Source organism: Rhipicephalus microplus, chromosome X (assembly GCF_043290135.1).
Source record: "Rhipicephalus microplus isolate Deutch F79 chromosome X, USDA_Rmic, whole genome shotgun sequence".
NCBI lineage: Eukaryota > Metazoa > Arthropoda > Arachnida > Ixodida > Ixodidae > Rhipicephalus > Rhipicephalus microplus.
Window position 1 is genome coordinate 61,854,998 of NC_134710.1, and position 21,090 is coordinate 61,876,087.

Sequence of the window (21,090 nt, forward strand, 5' to 3'; positions counted from 1 at the left end):
TATTAGCGTTTTGTCGTTCTCAAACACCTCACCAGGACGCCGGGACATCATTATTGGGGCCTTCCCCGCGAAGGCGAATAACCACTTTGGGCGTCTGCCCTCTCCAGGCTTCTGGACAATGTGGACTGCTGCGGTGAGCGCGAGAATACACTGCTGGCAAAATGGCCATTGACGGGCAGATTCCGGGAAACTACCTTGGCCTTGTTGTATACGAAAGACATTTTGATAAATGAGCTAGCAGACCGAGATAACCATTTCGTCCCCCCCACAAGGCTATAAGCTCGGCTTGATAATGAACGTGGTTAGAACATTACAAATCCCCCCGAGTCGGCAATGCCTGTGGTTAACGGTACCTTAAAAGACTCCCACGAGGAAGTACAGAAGAGTGATGGCAATGGAAGCGCATGATTACTGGTATTAAGTAGAAGGGTGAAGAAGGGCGTGGATTCACGCAGGGGTGCTGAAGATGTCACTGCACCCGAGGACATCTACGGCAGTTACGGAGACAACCTTGCACCATCTCCGCTTTCTTTTCGTTTTGCCTATTTTACCGAAATTGTTGAAAGGAGCTGCGACTGCAATTACACTAATCGCTACGCTGCCGGTCATGGGCATTTTAGTCTTTTTTTTTCTCTTCTGTGTATATTAATACCTAGCTGCAACGCTTCGCACTGCAGAGAGAAGCACCGATGTTACTTTTATCGGTCTCAGATGCGTCAATTTGACATCACTTTGTAAGTGAACTGAAATTTCGTGAATATTTTCAGTTTAGCTTGCCTAATCAGGGGTGTTCAGCGAAGTTCTAGAACAAAGAGTACTATATTTGAAGATACTGCTAGCTTCACATCTGAGGCTGTTGTAGAAAAGGGGGCATGATACATAAGAAAAAAAAACACAACTCAAGTGGGTGCACACTTCGGTAAGCACGTAAAAGAATAATTGTGTTGAGCATGATTTTGTTTTCAATGTGATTGCTTTGTGACTTGCGCAATTTCGACGTTTTTTTTCACGTGTAGTCATGCAGCATTGGCGATAACTTTCATAAACAGTTTTCCTGCATAATTATTCACCACAAAATTATTGCACGTCTTGTTCATATGAGTAGTGGCCTATTGTTAAATAGCATCAGTTATACATATGAATGCATTAACGTAGACAGTGTTTGATTGTATGGTCAATCTGTGAGGCTTTAATAAAGGACGCTGTTAAGGAGAAATGCAACAAGTACATTCCAGTATATTAAGATAGATAGATAGATAGATAGATAGATAGATAGATAGATAGATAGATAGATAGATAGATAGATAGATAGATAGATAGATAGATAGATAGATAGATAGATAGATAGATAGATAGATAGATAGATAGATAGATAGATAGATAGATAGATAGATAGATAGATAGATAGACAGACAGACAGACAGACAGACAGACAGACAGACAGACAGACAGACAGACAGACAGACAGATAGATAGATAGATAGATAGATAGATAGATAGATAGATAGATAGATAGATAGATAGATAGATAGATAGATAGATAGATAGATAGATAGATAGATAGATAGATAGATAGATAGATAGATAGATAGATAGATAGATAGATAGATAGATAGATAGCGCATTGGCGAAAAACCGCCTGGTTGCACGAATGCATTGCGTCCTATCGGTAAAACTTCATTTTAAACGAAGTATTTTGTACAATCCTTATCTGATTCTATGGAGAGCACCCAATATAATGGGGCCTAAATTTATTTGTACTCGTAGGAGCCAATTAAAAATATGTAATATTCACACCAGCTTCAAAGTTTCAAAAGTATATTATGCGCCTATCGAAGAAGCCATCAATGTATACACGAGCAACATTCTTGAGAGCTACCTGGTCGTTGGAATAACGGTCAGATTGCATTAACTTTTGCAGGAGTGCCTACTACCGGGTGCCATGCACCATTGTCGAAACCATTGTTGTTTCTGAACATTTCTGCTATGGGTTGAGTGATGCGCTCTCGAAAGGGTCTCGGTGACCTTCGGGGCGTGACCGGACAGTGGTCCCCTGCGGTCCGGCGCGGAGGTTGACTAGGGGGTTGCCTAAACCAGCCAAGCTGTCGATGCACCCTTCCGTGCCGATTGCGGCCGAGAATGCGTGGAATGTGCTCCGATAATGACGCTGGGGCACGGAGGGTCCCGCGGCGGCGCCGGCTGTCCCCGAGCGGGGCCATGGCCGGCCACGTCAGTGCCCGAGGTTTCCCCGAACCGTCTGGCCCAGGGCTGTCATTAGACGCGGCTGCGCGCCATCACTGACTGCGTGGCTGCGAACTTCGAAATGGGCCCGTTCAATGGCAAGCGTCACATTACTCGGCGTCGTCTGTCCGCCGCCAGGGAGGTGCGCGCGGCGCATCAGCGGCGCCGCGTCGGACGAGCCGGAAGCGAAAGCGGGTGAAGGACTGAGGAAGCCATCACGCTGCGTGCGGGAATTTTGACAACAGAGCTGCCGAAAGCAAACCAGGCATGGATCGTCGCCGCCCCCGTATCCGCTGACGTCACGCCTAGGCTAGTGCACGCGTCACACCGTGGACGCAGTGCAGCCCTGCTTGGCGCGGTCGCACACGCAGCATGCGCGCCGTGCCGCACGCCTGGTCTCCGAGTGGCCGCTCCGGCGCAGGACTCAGTCACCATGCACCCAGGTGAGGCACCTTCGGCTGCTGCAGAGCGTGCACTGCAAGAAGCCTTGATTGCACCGCGCAATGGAGCGCTCAGTGCAGTGCATATAAAAATACCACTCCGGTGAAAGTTAATGCGACCTTATGGTATTGGTGCAAGTATGTGCTTGGTTCCAACTGTAGGACACATTGCATCTTTGCATTGGATTACATAAGAATAATTTTGTCATTTTTCTTCAGAGTGCCTTCTCAAGTGCAGTAGAGCATGTTTTAGCCTATTCGTTGAAGTGGCATCAAGTCCAACACTTCCTTGCCTGAATGGCTATTTTTGCGTTGATTGAGCAAAACCTTCCAAGCTCATCATTGTGAATAACCTTGGCAAAAGACTCCGTTAGCTTTTGCCCGAAACGCGCAATCTTTACAAAGTGCATGTTCTATTGCATAATAATACAGTATTAGTAGTGTCCATAAGTAGTACGATAAGGATGTAGGTGCAGCAATGACAAGGACAAAGGGTAAGGGGGAGCAGAGAAAGGGCGAAACCGGGAGAGGTGACGTTGTGGCACCGTTTAGCCAGCCTTGAGCTGAACATAATCAATCCTTGAAACGTCAACTTCATTGTACGTTTCAACTGCTGCACAATTGATTATTCTGTCGTAGCAAGGTGTGTAACATATGCTCTCAGCATCACTCTCAAAGTGGGAATATTCGCAATGCAACAGTTGCTGCATGTGCTCAAGAACATGTCATTCCCATGCTCGCTATTCAATAATAACATGAGAGGCATAATTCATGTATAGTACTTCATAATATAAAATGCCTAGGTGACAGCGTAGAAGCATGAATGTGTAAGGAGATCTTGGAACAACGTCTCGGTGTTTCTTGGACCCTCTCACACGTACTCATGCTCCCTCTCCTGGCATTTATTGCTCAAGGCATAAGCATCACTGTAATGCTTCACTGCTAAGTTATCTAGGGTAGTGATTAATCAGTTGTCCACTAGAAACTACCCGCCGGGCTAATGTGTTCATAATGCTTCATGGCCTCTATATTGCACCAGCATGTAGTCTGGAAAACGCAGAATGGAAAAGATCGAGAATGAAACTTTCATCCTCAATCTTCACAAGCTGCGTTCTATGAATCGCGATACTGAGCCTCGTCAGCCTATAGATGTTCTGATCCTCTCGGTTTAACAGAGGCTGCTAAGGCCCACTAGTCAAGATTCTACCGCTTCGCTATATGCATGCTTTCTCGTTGTGCGCGCGCTCGCGGCGAAGGCGTTGGGGTGAAGCTTCGAAATTCGCGCCACAATTACCGCAGCGCTTTGTGTGCGCACGTAAGAGTGACGTGATCGCTTTGGTGGCCCGGGGATCCCGCGCAGGCGACACACCTTGCTGGCTCCGAGAGCGAGATGTAGTACGTCCGGCACCCAGGCGCCGTCGCACACCTCGACTCTCAGCTGGCAGAAAACATCCGCCGGGAGAGCGTGTGCTGCCGCCGAAAGCGCTCTCCTCGTGAAATGCGCTAACGAACGGTGTGGCGGGGCGATGAGTTTGGACGTATACCGGCGCACTGACTATAGGAGGGCTAATTTACGCGCCGTATGCAAGGTAAACGCTGCCTGCTCGCTTCTCGCAGCACGTGCACGTTTTCAAGCAAACAAAGCGGTCATCACATACAGGGCATAAAAGTGCCTCGTGGCCTTGGGAGTAGGGGCAGAAATAAAAGGGTGACTTGGAGGTGATAAATAGTCGCCTTCTAAATATTTGCTTCAGCCTCTGATATTGCTCCGTTGTTAATGCTATGCCACAGGCTCTTGCAGCCCCCCCCCAAAAAAAAAAAAGAAATGACAGAGAGAGATAATAATAATCAAAGGAATTCCCGGAGGGGTTAGCCTGGTTTATCGCCTAGTTTGATACTTTATGTGTCGGGTGTTCACTGCGATTTATGCAACTATCACATATACACACCAATAGTACGTGCAGCCCCAAACACGCTCATATACACTCAAGGGTCATTCGTAAACTTTGTTTAGGTCGAGTATTCCCAAAAACACTAACAGTGCTTTTGTGGCAGGATTGCTTGGCCCATTGTGACCACGTTTTCAGTCATTAGTTTTATTAGTTTCTTTTTTCAATGTTAGAATTTACAGTTAAAACACACGTCAATAAATCTTACAAATATGAGGCTATGCACGCCATCAGTTGATGCATCTTTGAAAAAGCTATGCTGCTCTTGTGTTCGGGACAATTACTTTGTACTCATGCACAAAGCACTGCGCTAATCGAAACAATGACTGGGTCGTAGACTAGACAAATGTGCATTGCGCTCATGCGTTCATCTCCCACGCGTATTTTCCACCGCGGAGGGTGAAAAAGGGGGGGGGGGGGGGGCAGACGATTACGCGTGCGCGCGCTTATGTCGCGGTAAGAAGAATCGTACGCCTTGGGCTTTCACCAGAATGATACTGTTGTAGTTACCAGGCACACAAAGATTACCACACTCGCTGCACAGTCTCCGTTTGCGAAAAGGCCACGCTTTTCAGACACAGCGAAGTAAGCACTGAAACACTTATTCGCGTTCATCTGTACTGGTGAGTACGTTTCGTGCGTCATTTGTGCGTGAGAAACGCGGGGAACGTTTTGATCTGCTTGCCATTTTTCGCGTGACGTTCTAATATTTCGCTATGCATTCATTGCTTAGCCTTTGCGGCAAAGCTGTGACTTTTCTTAACACGAAGGAAAACTTGAGAGCTGGGCTATCTCGAATTTGGCTGCTTGGGCACCTCACATATTTGGCTAACATATTTGGCTTTGAGTGAGCATTTCAGGAAAGTTCTGGAAACTCATTTACTGGTGAGCAGTGTATGCACAGGGTCTCTACTAGAACTTCCCGAAAATTTTTCGGTAGTCAACAACGCCACCAGGTGGGGCGGCGCTTCGAGTGGATATGTGGAGGATATACGAGGCTTCAAAACGTATGTTTTCGGTTGCCACTTTCGATTGCCTGTGAACAGTTGCTGAGACAAGTTGTTGCAGTGGTATACAACTACAGCCTCGTTGAGAAAAAAAATAGACCGGTTTTTCAAACCACTTTATACAATCAAATTTTGCGTGAAATTTACTAAAAACGAGACGGGGGTGCTTGAAATGATTCAGAAATCTTGCTGTGATGGCGCGATAAAACAATGTGAAACATATATGTGGCACGAAAGTTTCGCAAAGGTCAGAAGTCTGTCGACGGCGACGACCGCTCGGGATGACAATGTAAATCCTAAATGGACAACTCGGCGCAAAAAGTGGGTCAAATTTTGGACAAGGACCGGCGGTAAAGTGTTCGGATGATCCAAGAAGAGAGTTGAATACCCAAGAAAACCGTTCATGGTGTTTTGACGGAAGATCTTCAAATAAGAGAAGTCTGCGTGAAAATGTCGTGAAACGTGCTCACCAGTCAGATGAAGGAAAAGACACACCACACTAGTTTTCTGCTGGTTGCTGGCCAAAATGGGTGTGGCCACGTGGCCACTGTGCAGCCTCGATCTGACACCACTGGACTTATTTTTGCTTCCATTAATCAAACGAACACTGAAGGGGATTCGGCACAGGGTGCTGGAGACTGTGAAAGCATCTGCGACGTACTCATTTTGAAAGATGCTACCTTGATAGCTTCCAAAGCGCATTTAATTATTGGTTGAGGAGTCTGCAACGGTGCATCAAACCGGAGGAGAGTACTTTCAAATGTTTTGAAAGATTGTAAGGCGATATTGAACAAACAAGCTATAAAAGGAAAATCCCGGGAACTTTGGGAACAGACCCTGTGAACTTCCGGCATCTGTGCGGGAGTTTTCTTCCTACAGAGAAGAAACGTTTCCCATCCCCAGTTTTCTCCTTGTGTGCATATAGTTACTTTAACAGGTGAAATTAGTAATAACTGAATGGCATATTTTCACGATTCATATCTATTAGCTACCACATTCTAGTGCAACGACATTAAGTTGTGCAAAAGTCACACTCACAGTATTTCATGGCAATGTTATTTTTGTAGCAGACGCAAGGTTTCTTAGATACAGTACCGCGTCACTTTGTGGTATATTTCATCATCAGTGTTAATTTCGTGTGACCATATTCAGGCTTCAAAATATTAGGCAAAATTTAGATAGATCATCAGTGTAATGAAAGCCTGTTCATTAATGCCACCTGCAGTTTGAAAATTTTATTCGCTTGCCATGGCTTGTCGGTGTCGTCAATTATAGAATAGCAAGTGAATGGCTATTCACCGCGTAATCTTAAAGGCAAAGTGAGCATTTAACTAAGATTTCAGCATTTATGAGAAGTTCACAAAGCGCATTTATTGTGCCAATATTGAGCCAAACAACAAAAATACTACTGAAGCAAGATTGAAATGAGCGTAATTAATTTGACCCGCATATAGCACAGAAAGGCACTTGATTTACGGTTTTGAAAGTGCGATAGACGTGTTAGATTTTGTTACATGTGCTTAATCACATGTTTTTAACACGGTAATGGCAATTACGCCAAAATTATAGGGGCCGAATCCAGTGCTACCACCCTTTAACTATACCTGAGAGCTCTGTATGACAAACACACACACAAACACAAACACACGCATACGCACACACGGTATAGCAAAGACTCGTTAATTCCTTATTCATGGTATTAAGAAAACTGTCCGAATTAACCGAATGCCGAATTATCGAAAGCCCCCAAGGCGACAATAAATAAATATATATTCCTTTAAGCACGTTTAGTATTTTCGCGATTACAAAAACTCAGTATTTTTTACATATACACGAGCAGCACAAGAATAGTAATTTTCTTCTTTTGCGACTTCGTTCATTCTTCACCAGGTTACGATTTAATAGACTCGAAGTTTTTGAAGAATACAAGTTCATTTAGTTCTATTATTTTAACAAAAATATTCCAGCAATCACTTGACACATCTACGCTACCCATACAATGGAAAATAGGTAAGGTGGTTCCACTCTTCAAATCTGGCCAAAAAACATCCCCTGCAAATTACCGCCCTATATCTTTAACTAGTACCTGCTGTAAATTACTGGAACATATCATATTCTCACATCTAGTCAATTTCCTTGAATCAAATTCGTTTTTTACATCTGCACAGCACGGTTTTCGCAAATCGCTCTCATGCGAAACACATTTAATATCTTTTACTCACAAGCTACATCGCATTTTAGACCAATCATCAAAAGCTGACTGTATTTAGACTTTTCCAAAGCCTTTGACAAGGTATGCCACAAGCTGCTACTACTCAAACTAAGCAAACTCCAACTTGATAACACCATAATGAAGTGGATTGTATGTTTCCTTAAATATCGCTCGCAATTTGTTTCAGCTAATAATGATAACTCTTCACTCAGCCAGGTTTCCTCTGGTGTCCCCCAGGGATCTGTTCTTGGACCTCTTTTGTTTCTTATTTACATTAACGATCTGCCTTCTCTTATATCCTCTAATGTTCATTTGTTTGCCGACGACTGCGTAATTTTTCGGGAAATAAATGCTGACAACGACTCCTACTCTCTCCAATCAGATCTAACTAGTGTAAGCAACTGGTGCAAAGAATGGTTAATGGAACTTAATGTCACTAAATGTAAAGTAATGCGTGTATCGAGAACTACTAGTTGTATGCCTATATATTACCTGAACAATACACCACTTGAAATCGTTTCCTCTTACAAGTACTTAGGTGTTCATATTACCAACAATTTAACTTGTACGAAACACATCGGATACATTATTAACAAGGCAAACCGCATGCTAGGTTATTTACGTCGAAACTTTTTTTCAGCCCCGTCTTCTTTAAAACTTCTTCTATACAAAACACTAATCAGATCAAAACTAGAGTACGCAACACCAGTATGGGATCCTTGCCACGACAACTTACTCACCGCACTTGAACTTGTTCAGAATAATTCAGCCCGTTTCATTCTATCAAATTACAATAGAACGGCAAGTGTAACGGCAATGAAAAGTAGTATTGACCTCCCATCTTTAGCATCACGACGTCGCATTTTTCGCCTAACTTTATTTCATAAGGTTTATTACCATGCTTCTCTCCATGCTGAACTGCTTTCACAACCTCAGTACATATCATGTCGAATTGACCATAATCATAAAGTTGGAGTTGTTTCATCTAACACTAAATATTTTGCTGAGTCTTTCATTCCAAAAACATCCCGAGAGTGGAACCACCTTCCCGCCGTAGTTGTTTCCATACGCGTTAATCACCTGTTTCATCAAGCATTAGCTAATATTGTATAATCAGGATAATCTATGTTTTTTCTATTTAAACACATGCTCTGTTTTTTCTGTTTTGTACATTTTGTTACTCCCACTCCCCTCTTCAATGCCCATGGCCTTGAGGGTATAATAAATAAATAATAAATAAATGACGTCAGCGCTGTTCTAGAACCCCCCCCCCCCCATGTTTAATAACCCCCATGTTTAATAACTAAGCATGGTGTGATCCTCATTATGCACCACCCGCGGTTGTTTCGGTTGTACGCAGGCACGTAACCAGAATTTTTTTTCCGGGGGCGGGCAGTATTTTAATTGTGAGAGGCCCTTTAAAATAGCCATTTTTTGCTCTCCATGCCATGGCAAAAAAAAAATTATAAGGCACATGCGCAGTGTGCCACCCCCTGGCTACGCTCTGGCTGTGCGCGAATGCCGTCTTCGACCATTTGCGTCGGACATTTGCGTTGCTTCGCGCGCTCCGAGAATCGTCCGAATGAACTGGATTGAGGCAAAATGTGACCGAATTAAAGAATCGAAAATAGTTTGATGCCTTCAAAGAATGCATATAGGGTAGGGTGGAATAAATGCGACAGAAATTTTAAAATAGTGAATATTTATTTTATTTCACTCATTAACATTAAACACCAATGCAGAAACTTTTATTTGGGTGCAAGGTATGTGCTACATAAAGAATGCTACGTTGTCAGTGTTCGAAACATTATTTTAAACATAAATAAAAATATGCTCCAGATGTCTCATTTTGCCCCAACTTGCGCGGCTAAACGAGACTCTGCGTGGGGCATAAGGAGACAGTGTGAAAAAAAAAACAATTCCTTAAGTTTTTGCAGTATATAGAAAGACTCGAAATTCACTCTGTGAGCTATTACGCAGTCTCAAGGATCCTGCAGTCTTTGGACTCCACGTACTGAATCTAGACAGAACGTGGTGTTGTGTTGCTCCGAAACTCCTTGCTGCTCAAACACCGCCAGGCTTTCTGTGTGCTAATGTTGTCTTTTGTGAAACAGCTGCACCTTACTGCATTATCCAACAATTGGAGGCTAGATATGTTCTGACGTATATTTTTCACTTCGTTGTGCTACTTTTGTTCTGAACTGTTCGGGTGGTTCATGGCTTCTTCCGCAGGCCTTCGTGATGCATTGAATTTGAAACAGTGCTAAATTCAAATTTCCTAGCGCTTGTTTTTTTCAATTAGGCCACTGGAAGGACGTAGTTAAAACTCGATCTCAAGACGTGTATGTGAATGACTTGACTTGGAGATTCCGCAATTTTTATGCGTCCCTTGAGAGCATACTTGTAAACACGAAAACCTCGATGCAGTGTGAATGAAGGGAGTCATGTCTTGAAATTCAATCAGTGCTTTTTCCAGTCGTTTTCCTTCCAGAAAACTTTATAATATATTATTTTGTATGTGCGAACCCTCCAAAACAAGGAGGTATAATATATAATGAGTGTAAGTTTAATAGGGCACATTTTAAGACTATTGGATGCCCCTTGTTCGCGCATTTCCTCCTCTCACATGCCAGAATAAAAGAAAGATCCGCTTTGTCCCCGGGCCCCAAACAAACTAAACTTTTAGTGTTCTGTACCTCGTAAAGTAAACAAACGAAATAAATATTCATGTTGCTGTACAGACGCATGACTAGCTTCATGCGCAGATCCGAAAACTTGTCCGAGCAAAATTTTGCCCTTTTTGACGGGTCACGAACACACTGACACAAGCCATGCAATTTTCGCCGTGCAAACGCTGTGAGAAATCATCAACTTTTACACATGAAAATTTGGTTAAGGACCAGCACTTATCACTGGAAAACATAAACAAAAAATTACCTTTGTATTGAGTACAGAGGCAAGCAAAGTCAAAATGTTGGGTTTTGCTCGGGGTCGCAATTTACCATGCAGTACTCGCCGCGACCAGAGAACACGTCCAATATTCCGAATTGCTGAGTACTGAATTAACGAGCTTTAACTGTATAGTCAAGGTGACTTAGCTGCGCATGAAGATTGATGTATACAGCCGGCATCAGAAGTTTAAGGACCGTGTGAACCGTGCTGCTTCTGTATAGGCAGCCTCGAATTTATATTTCGCCCCGCCGCGGTGGTCTAGTGGCTAAGGTACTCGGCTGCTGAGCCGCAGGGCGCGGGTTCGAATCCCGGCTGCGGCGGCTGCATTTCCGATGGAGGCGGAAATGTTGTAGGCCCGTGTGCTCAGATTTGGGTGCACGTTAAAGAACCCCAGGTGGTCTAAATTTCCGGAGCCCTCCACTACGGCATCTCTCATAATCATATAGTGGTTTTGGGACGTTAAACACCATATAAAAAAAAATTTAGATTTCCAGCCCATTGTAAAGTTCTAACGAATACAGAAATTTCTGAGTGATTCCAAGTTTTCTCAAAACTACATTGGCCTCTAAACTTTGGACACCGACTGCACACAAACTAAATCTGGCACGGTTGTCATCGAAAAGTTTATTTGTTTGTTCGTGGAGGGTGCACACCAGCATTGCATTGCATGTTTAGAACAACATGCCGCCGCTGATTGGGATGGCTCAAGTATGCAACCGCCTCTGCGAGCAAAACTAACCTAAATGCTTCTTAAAGTATATTATGTTGGTTTTTCGACACTGTAGAGCGGCCGACATGGGATGATAAAGCTAATCATGAAATCAAGTCTCGAATGTTGCGTTTGTATACGATGTATGGTTTTCACCGAGTCACTTCACGCATCATTTGAGCGCATCGCACATACACGAAGGCTGCACATGCATTGTAATCTACCCGAAACAGCAATCAGCGTTACTAATTTTATGACTAACAAAAAAGTCACAGTTTCGCCAAAAGGGGGAAGCAATAAATGCGATAGCAACATATTCCAATGTTTTGCGAATAAAGGCTAGCATATTTAGAAGCAATATTAATTGTAGTAAGCATGCGCCCACTAAGTAACCAAGTTTTTTGCGGCGCGGCGAAAGTAGATGACCACAACAAGGCTCGTACCTAGTGACAGCGTTGATACACCAAAGGAGGCTGGCAGTCAACTCATTTAGATCCCATCTCACGTAACTCTATAAAACGCTGGTGTGAGAGAACACGGCCGCTCCAGGTAGACTTTTGGCACCGTTTTTTTTTTTTTTCGTGTTGAGATCGCAGCCCGTAGAAGCTCCCGCCTGCTGGAGGGGGGGGGGGGGGGCGGCACAAGGCGCGCGCTGATCCTTGCCGCGATAGCACGGCAACCATGAGAGCTTAACCGCATGCAAGCGTCGCGACAGCGTCAAAAGACAGCGACGATCGACAAGATCTGTTGACGTGGAGGCCCAACCTTCGTCGCGTCGCGCGTTTCTGGAAAACTAAAAAAAGATCGCTTGTCGCCCGAAAGCCAGCGTGGAGATTTCCGGCAACATGGCTGTGCCCCTAGTATCCGCTTCAGTTGCGATTTGCTCTCGGTGCTTGTTATCCGCGCGTACTCCATGAAATGCAAGGTATCAACTACCTTTTTTTACATTCTAATCTCACGCGGAGAGTGAGAGAGCGGTCGTGTTTCATTTTAAATCTCTTTATCGGAGATTTGTTTTGATGTCTCGACACATTGTAGCCAGCGGCGATTTGGTCGTTTGCTACAATGCGAAATCGTCGTTCGAAGTGCGTCATAGCCGTTGTAGCGTACGCTTCTGGGTAGCCTGCCGTGGGTAAACGAAAGATTGCGAAAAAAGAAGGTTGTGAAAAGCTTTTGTGGCTTTTTTATGTCACACCAGACACTAATAAATTTGGCATGTTGTCATTGACTAACTTTTAAATTTTTATTTGCGGTTTGTGAGTACACACGCAATAGTTTTCAGTCAAGCAACAATTACACTTTGTCTCCGACATGCCGTTGCAGCCGTCATGACGCGACGGCGCGATTCAGCAAGTTTGTCACTGCCGCTTGTCGCTGTCACTAGAAAATCGCGTGCATTCGGTTAAAACTTAAGCACCCCCCCCCCCCCCTTGTTCACTGGCGAGATAAGCGCACGCGCCGCCGAGCCCGACAGGAAAGGCGATGTTCGCTCCGCAGAAAGAGCAAGCTAGCGCATGCTTCCGCGTATATATATACATACATATACATATACGTGAATGACGGTGGCAGTGGTGGTGGCAACGGCAAAAACCAACTGAGACTATTCGTATAATTGCTATCGTAATAAAAGTAGACGGAAGCGAGGTTTAATAGACATACAAGCAATGTGTTTGACGAGCTTTTAATGAGTGCTCAAAACGCGGGAAAGACTGTAGTGTCTGCGGACGTTACAACTGGAGTAAAGCTGCACGTGCTGACACGCCGAGGATATCAAAACGAAGCACATATGTCTGATCAAATCTCAATGAGACATTGATTGAAAGGAAGACCTATTATAAATGAAGGATCAACAGTGATCAAGCACAGGGGTGTCTCAAGCTCGAATCAGCGTTTCGATAGGGTGATTTGCCCTCACCTTGACCAAGGCAAATACCGTTGTGGAAACGTTGCTTACATCCTCGAGACGTTCCTCGTTCGACCAGTGTTGACGTGCACTGCATGCTTGGAGCAACAATAATAGCTGCGATCGATCCTAAGAGGAGGTCGTGCGTTCATTACTTCGCTTCAGCGAAAGAAGAGGAATCTAACGTGGGGCGCGTTTAATAACGCCCCGTACTCTAATATTCGCATTTATAATATGTAATTACTGTGAAATAATAGGAAATGAGAGTAGAGGAAAAACAACCGGCTGTCGGTGGGAAACAAGCCTGCTACTTCGGCATTGTTTTTCGCGTGCGGCACCTAAGCTTCATATCCATATTGGCTGTATATGGGCGTGTAGGGTTCTGCATTTACCATGATAATATATGATAGCGCAGTCAAAGGACGCGGACAAGAAAAGACACATTCAAGACAACACAGTGCTGTGTTGTCTTTAATGTGCCTTCTCTTGTCCATGTTCTTTGACTGCGCTACTATATATTATCATGCTACCATACCAACAAGCCCAAATCGCCACCCTCATAATCTGCATAGTTAAGGAGGAACCAAGTTAGCTGCAGCGTCCTCTCCTACCTACCTTTCCTCCCGGAAGTAAAGGTGCGAAGGAAACAGCTCTTGGAAAGCAACCAGTTACTTGGGTCCGACTTGATGACAGCTGCCATGGGCTCTTTTCCAAGCCGTTCCCTTTCGGAAAGTATATCATTCAGGATGGACAACAATTTGCCTTCTTAGTGGAAGTGGAAGAATCTGGAGCGCGAAAGCGCGTTATGTCAATAGTTCACTCAATTTTACATCACATATATCGCCGTTTTGGCGCAGCATGCCGCATACTAAGCTTGTTGATCTGAGAAACCAAGCGCTATAGATATCCCGTGGTTCGAACGTGATCAAACGAGAATACCGAAATAAGATGCAACGTTTTGCTTCTTACATAAGATGCAAAATAACATGCAAAAGGCTCCAGTTTTCATCCAAGTTCACCGTACCCAGCCTCACATATCACTTATATTAAAACTGTTAAATGTTGTGTGCGGAAAGGTTTTCAGTGGCAGAGGACGTTAAACTTATAAGGTAGAGTTATGTCTTTATCTTGGAACTAAACCGCGGTGGCCATGACATCATTCACAGCCTTACTGCTCACAGGACAAACTCACTGGAACATGGTTGTCAAGAAGGTTTAAAAGTTTTCAGACGTGACTCCTGCCGGGTTCAAATCCAGGGTTCGAAATTAGCAAGTGCTCAGCAGCAGCCAATGAAATAACATAAATTTGAGAAATGACAATCTTATATGCGGCAAAGTTCAGCGAAAAATAATAAGCATTGGCGTGATACTGATGGTTTGAATGTTCTCAGGTGAGTAAAGTAGCTGCGGGAAACGCTTGAGGTGCGGGCGTCTAACACCAGGATGTTCTGCAACGTGCGCCGAAAGCAGGGAGAGTCGCTTATCGTCCGGCCCAAGAACAACCCGGACAATAACTATGAAAAAATGTTCCTGAATATACCGCATGAAAAGTCTGAGAGGAAAAAAGAATAAAAAAAGATGAAAGAAACTCACACAATGTCTGGAGCAGGGAGGTCGACCTAAAGTAATATCCTCTAGCCTCCTACCCTACTTGCAGAAAATAGATAGAAAGCTAGCTCCTATTCCGTGTACGAAGCCAACTGATGAGAGAAGCTTCTTAGAAATGGGATCCCAACGACCACACGGCTGATCTTGCTGCTGGCTTTCATGAAAGCGGTAGGGTGGGGAGACCGTTTGCTGCTGTGCTTGGTGGCTGGTGAGTGTGCGGCGCCTGCGCTCGCCGGGAGCGCGCACTTGTTCTTTTGAACTTTTAATTGCTCGACGCGCTTGCCCGGTGATAGAGATTTCGACGGCGACGGCGGAGTGCGGGCCTTAAAGGAGCACTGACATCAAATTTACTCATGCCAAGATGTTTGCGTCAGCGAGTAGCTATAGACCCCGTAGCAGCAATTCGCGACCTAAAACGCAGCTAAGAAATGAATAACTATCACTTTTATTGATTTATATTACTGGGATCTAGCACTATTCAAAAACGGCTGGCAATACCGCCACGTTTAGCACTGGGAGCACCAGCAGTGGCGCTACCTCGCAGTCCCCTCCAGATCGCGCCACAGCTGACCACTTTTCCACAAAACGAGTGACGTCAGGCTCAGTTACTCCGCAAACATTTCGTCTGCTAGGTGGACACATTCAGTCATGCCTTGTCACCTGCATTGCTGTCGTCGCCGTACAAAGTGTCGACTCGGGTTCAATACGATAGTCTGGAGCTTGGAATCCCCGCGATTCGCGACGTCGCGAATTGTTTTTGCTTCGATCGACATTTTCTAGTACAGTGATTCCGAAAGGGACGCCGTTCCAAGCAGCACTGCAGAGGTGCTCGAGGATGCACGCTTCAGGCATGTTCGCTCGTGTGTCTCAGCTATATTGGTGTGTTTGGCGTGCAAAGCAGAGAGGGGTCAATGCAATATAGCTACCGTGAATGAGCATCAGCGGAGCAATAGAAAACGTTTCCTTCTTGTCAGGTTCTTTTTTGCGCCTCCACATGGCCCCACCTATCCAGCCTCTCACGGTTAACACGGTATTACCACTTTTACGTGAACGCAAAGTCGACAGATGAACTAAAATTCAATGATACCTGCATGTTACTTGTTAGCGATGATATGTGACAACACGCTCTACCAGTTTTGATAGCTTGTGGTCGTGTTGATGTGTAACACATACGTGATATGAAAAGACACCCTCAATGCACTTTTTACGTGCTTCGAACTAGACGACTGCAACTCATCTGCAACTCACAATAATTCCCCGACATGCTGACCGACAAGCACAAGTTTAATCATACTCTTTTCTTTTGCCATTCTATTGAAGGTGGTTTTTATCTTGATGATTTCACGAAATCATTCAAACCGGTGCGATGAAGATCAGACGCGACGAACCACGGCCGGGCTATACTGCACCTGCGAGTGCTAGCCCGGCCTTAGCCCGGCCGTGGACGAGCGAGTGCGTTTCTGCACTTCGACGCCAGTCGGCGCCATGATAAGAACACTCGTATTGTACACGTCATCGCTACTAGGGCATCGTCACTCAGGATGGTATTTGTGGAATGTATCACACTGAACACGTAACACTAGTGTCGATGTCGCAGGGCAGTCTATTTTTCGTTTTTTCTCCTTAGCTTTTCTATGGAGTTTCATATCGAATTAAAATAACTTCCACGCGACGGATGCCGTTCAAATTTGGCCAAGAAGACCTATGCACACCAAGTGATCGAATGAAGGGCACATCTCGATTTTGAAATTTGATGTCAGTGCTCCTTTAAGAGCTTCGCTCTTTAAAAAACAGTGCTGGGAGGTGTTTTCATGACGGCGTAGGCTAGCACAGGGATGCAGGAGCGAAGCCAGAAATTGTTTTGGGGAAAAGGGTGGCAGGGGTTCAGCCACCCTCCAGTTAAGTATTTAGGATAGTTATGTATATAAAATTTAGAGTTGTATTTTATATATGCGTGTGCACATATACACGTGCCAAATCGAAAAATTTCGGAATAAAGATTATAACGCCCCCCCCCCCCCGGCCTCGCACCTGTCTACGTGTGGGCAGGGTTGCGACCTTGGCTTCCAAAAGGCCCTTTGACTTCAGGGGCGTAGCCAGAATTTTTGTGGGCGGCGGGGGGGGGGGGTAATTATACATTATTTATATTCGTGCCTGTGTTTGTGTGCGTGTACATATACGCGAGCAAAACTTTAAGAAAAAATTGAAGGGGTTTGGGCTCATCCCCCCTACGCCCCTGCTTTGCATCAAACTCCGCGCAAATGAAAAGTTTCAGCCGAGGCTTCATTGACAAGGCCCTGTCACATGTTCCGAATCAGAGCTTAATTACTTCAATACTATAACGAAGAGGTTAACGCTTGAAGTTCATTTTACGGAAAGTAACAAGCGTAAGTTATATGTGTTACTCTGTTTCCTGTATACTGTACGCATTACAGACTTATGAGTTTCATGCATTGCATATGTTGTCGTGTAAATGGAACACCTATAGTTGCGGAATGGGGTGAGACGATCGGGCATTGTAGAAAGTGCGCGCATTTTACACATGATTTACTAACGCTTTCTTCACCGCTCTTTGCAGGTCGAAAAGGTGTCGACAGCGAGACGGCTTTTGTCATCGCCATTATTGTCGTTTTTATTGTTATTGGTGTCTTCGTGTTCATCTACGCGTGTTGCGTTACCGAAGAAAAGCTGAAGGCCGCAACGAAAAAAAAGGCATCCCAGAAGAAAAAGGACGCCGCAGCTCCGCAAGCAGGCACCGCGCCGACAGCACCAATAGCATCTACGCCTGCAGCACCGGTGGCGCTAGCTGCCGACAGCAAGGCGAAGCCCTCTGCATTCGCGTCTCCGTCGCCGGTCAAAAGCGGCGGTGGTGACACGCGGAGCGCCGAAATCGTGCTCACCGTACAAGAGGTGTCGCCGTCGGTGTCACAGCATCATGCGCCAGCACCGGTGATGTCCGAGTTGACGCCGACGTGGAAGCCGCTTAACACAGATCCACGGCGAAACGGAATAAAGAGCGTGGCTTCCGAGCTGGCGCCGGCCTCGCAAAGCACTCCTGTAGCGTGTGACCGGGCGTACTCTGTACACCTCTAGCGGGCGCCGGTATTCTCCGAAAAGTGCACGGCGCGAATAATCTACTAGACGAGTCATTTTAGTGTGTTCCCGCGTGAGTCAAGTGCCACTGGCAGTTAAGTGCCCGCTCGCTGCAAGAAACAGGGTTTGAGCAGTCGCAGGAACGATTTCTCAAGGAGCAGAAGTGGAGCATTCAGTGGTGGCGCGAACCTCGTGTTGTCTTGTGCGTGTTGTTCCTGTTTTATTACGTGTTGTTATGTGTTATTGGAGAACTCTGTAAATACTACGGACACCGTTGGCCTTTCTGGCGAAGCAGAAGCCGGTGCATAGTGCGAAACGGCGCTTTACACAAGAAAGTGTGTGTTCTTGTCCCTCTATATACTCGTTGTGCGTTCCACACCGTTCTCCTCTACCAGACAAGCATAGCCAAAAGAAAAGATACAAAGAAAGATTATATTAAAAGGTGATTTTTTATTTGCATACGAGTGATTGAAATGGTGGTGGTAGAATATTTTACACGATCATTTACAAATAAGCATGTATTAGGCACGAAGCAGGATATTAATGCTTCACTGGCAATGCGAAGAAGTGCGGTCTTTAACTCTCGTTATTTCCTTTAACCAATGAGCATACACATGTGAAGAGCTGTAGCGAGACCTAATAATATAACAGAATCTATGAGGGAGTGCTGTTCGCCCAGGTTGAATGTTAAGTCCCTTTTACTGTCGGCACGGGAGAGTATAGCGACGCTACAGGTACCGGATTAGTACGAACAACACTTGCTCGCCGCCACATCATCGTCCTCATCCTATTTTATGTCTCTGGTGGAGGACGCTTTGAAGCGAATCGTGATAGTTGGAACATACTCATTACAATCAGCGAAAAAAAAAGAACGCGGAAACACAAGAAGGTGCTCGTCATTAGCGCTTGAGTCCTGCACTTTTTTGTTTTCGTGCTCCTCCTTTAGGTTTGTATTTTGTATTGTGATGATTGTGATGAGGACGAAGTTTTTTCCCAATGATCTCTGAGTTACCTCCTCTTGTGCAAGCTGATTTTTTTTATTTTAACGAACTTTGCGATTTCGTCATTACACCTGACTTGCTGCCGCCTTCAGCTGTGTTAAAGGTGATCTAAAGCCCTAGCTCACCCCAAACACCTTCCCACAACAGACTTCCCAAAGATATTGCCAAAGAACAAAGCTCAAATGTCCGTGGCGCTAATCCGCCCCGACATTCGAACACACAATATCAGCGAAAGCAGCGTCCGATAGATGTCCTCTCACCGCTAACTGACAAGAGACTCATCAAGTGGGGGTGGGGGGCACAACTCACAGGACTAAACTTGGTCATGCTTTGCGAGCTGAAATATGCTGTGGGGCCTTGGAAGAGTGGCTTCACCTAAAGAATCCAGTAGCCAAGCAGCCTTACGCTAATAACTCTGTTTCCCTGTCTCTTCTCAACCTTCGGTATGTATTACGTTGATCTAACTGACCGTCGGTTGTTTGTCCTGCACATAGCGTGGCCCACCACCTCTTTTTTTTTTCGCTTACTGCTAGCTGCTCACAATGCCCATGAACCAAAGGTAACCCGCTGTGTGATTAAAATTGGTACCTGGAGGAGGGTGCTATGTGTTATAAACCTGTGACCTGGGCACCCGCGAACACAGTTTATCACCCTTGTCTTTACGGTAAGGAAGATGCGGTCCGTGTCACACGGCGACCCCTACCAAAACTAAAGTAAATGGAGCATTTCGCGAAGGAAGTTCGGCGATCTGCCTTTGCAGCGGAACGAGGTACGCTCGTCTCCAGCAGCCTGCAGGTCAGAAAAAAAATTGAACACTAAATTTCAGCATTGAAAACAACAATACTTTTGTTCTTGTTCACTTCTTGTGGAGCTCCTCCGACAGAAGCGATAGATGACATGCATTGGAGACGCCAGCGCACGCAGCCTTCTGCCTGTTGTGTTCCCACGGCTGCACGTACAATAATATAGTAAAAGTAGTTAGGCACATGAGACAGAAGATGAAGATGCACGCATATGACAAGTACGTGTACGTTAATATAAAAACAAGCGTTAAAATATGACATACAAATAACTTTACCTTCACATATCGCACAGTCCTTCTGAAGCTGCTCTGACGAAAGAGATGGATGACAGGCATCGCCGACGCCAGCGCACACATCTTCACCACGGTGTGTGCCCACGGCTGCACAATAAGTTTGTAAGATAGTGAGTCACACGTGACAGAGGATGAATGCAAATGCATATGAGAAATACGTGCAAGGTGAAATGAAAACATACGTGAGATATGACATGCTAATAAAATAAATTCACCGTGATGCCACACATCGTCAAAGACTCATTTCGATCCCCATAGCGCAGCAGCTTAGGAGCGGCGGCCGCAGCCACAACTCCGCGAACCACCATGCCGCTAACAAGTCGGCGAGTCCTAAGCGAGCGACGTCGTTCAGCTCGAGCAAGCGAATGCGAGACCAAGCACGGCGCTGCACGCGGAGTGTCTGCCGCCAGCGAACTTCAAACAGTAGAGCGAGCGTACGCTTGCCCGCCGCCACGAACAGCGCCCAGCTGGTTTGGAGCTAGCGTCGAAGAAATCGACGGCAATGCGGCCCTTTTTCACAAACTCAAGCGAGTGCAGCGCGCTAACGCGTGTCCGCCGCCGCGGCCAACGGATGGCGCCGAGCTGCTTGCGACCGACTGACGGGAAAGCCAACTGTAATGGCGACCAATTTTCAGTGAGTTCCGACACTAGCGAAAGCCCCGTCAGCTCGTGCTGGTGCACTTACAGCGCGCGACATACTACAACCAAGCTCTTTACGAGAACCCTCAACGTGTTTCCGACGATTCCCAACACAGCGATGAGGTCTCAGCCCAATATTGTCAGCCCGGAGCTCATCGCGGCGGCGAAAACAGGCGAGCACTCGATGAGCGAGCGTATGGGAGGCCGACGGCAATGGCGGCCAATTTCCTGGCGGTCGCA

General features: G+C 45.6%; 1 protein-coding gene across 1 annotated transcript; it reads left to right on the forward strand.

Annotated features, from left to right (window-relative positions):
• Positions 1-1,943: 1,943 nt before the first annotated feature.
• Positions 1,944-18,573, forward strand: LOC119176100 (uncharacterized). Its single transcript, XM_037427233.2, has 2 exons — positions 1,944-2,684; positions 17,600-18,573. The coding sequence occupies exons 1-2, from the start codon at positions 2,675-2,677 to the stop codon at positions 18,112-18,114; spliced, it is 525 nt and encodes a 174-aa protein (XP_037283130.2). The 5' UTR covers positions 1,944-2,674; the 3' UTR covers positions 18,115-18,573.
• The last annotated feature ends 2,517 nt before the right edge of the window (positions 18,574-21,090 follow it).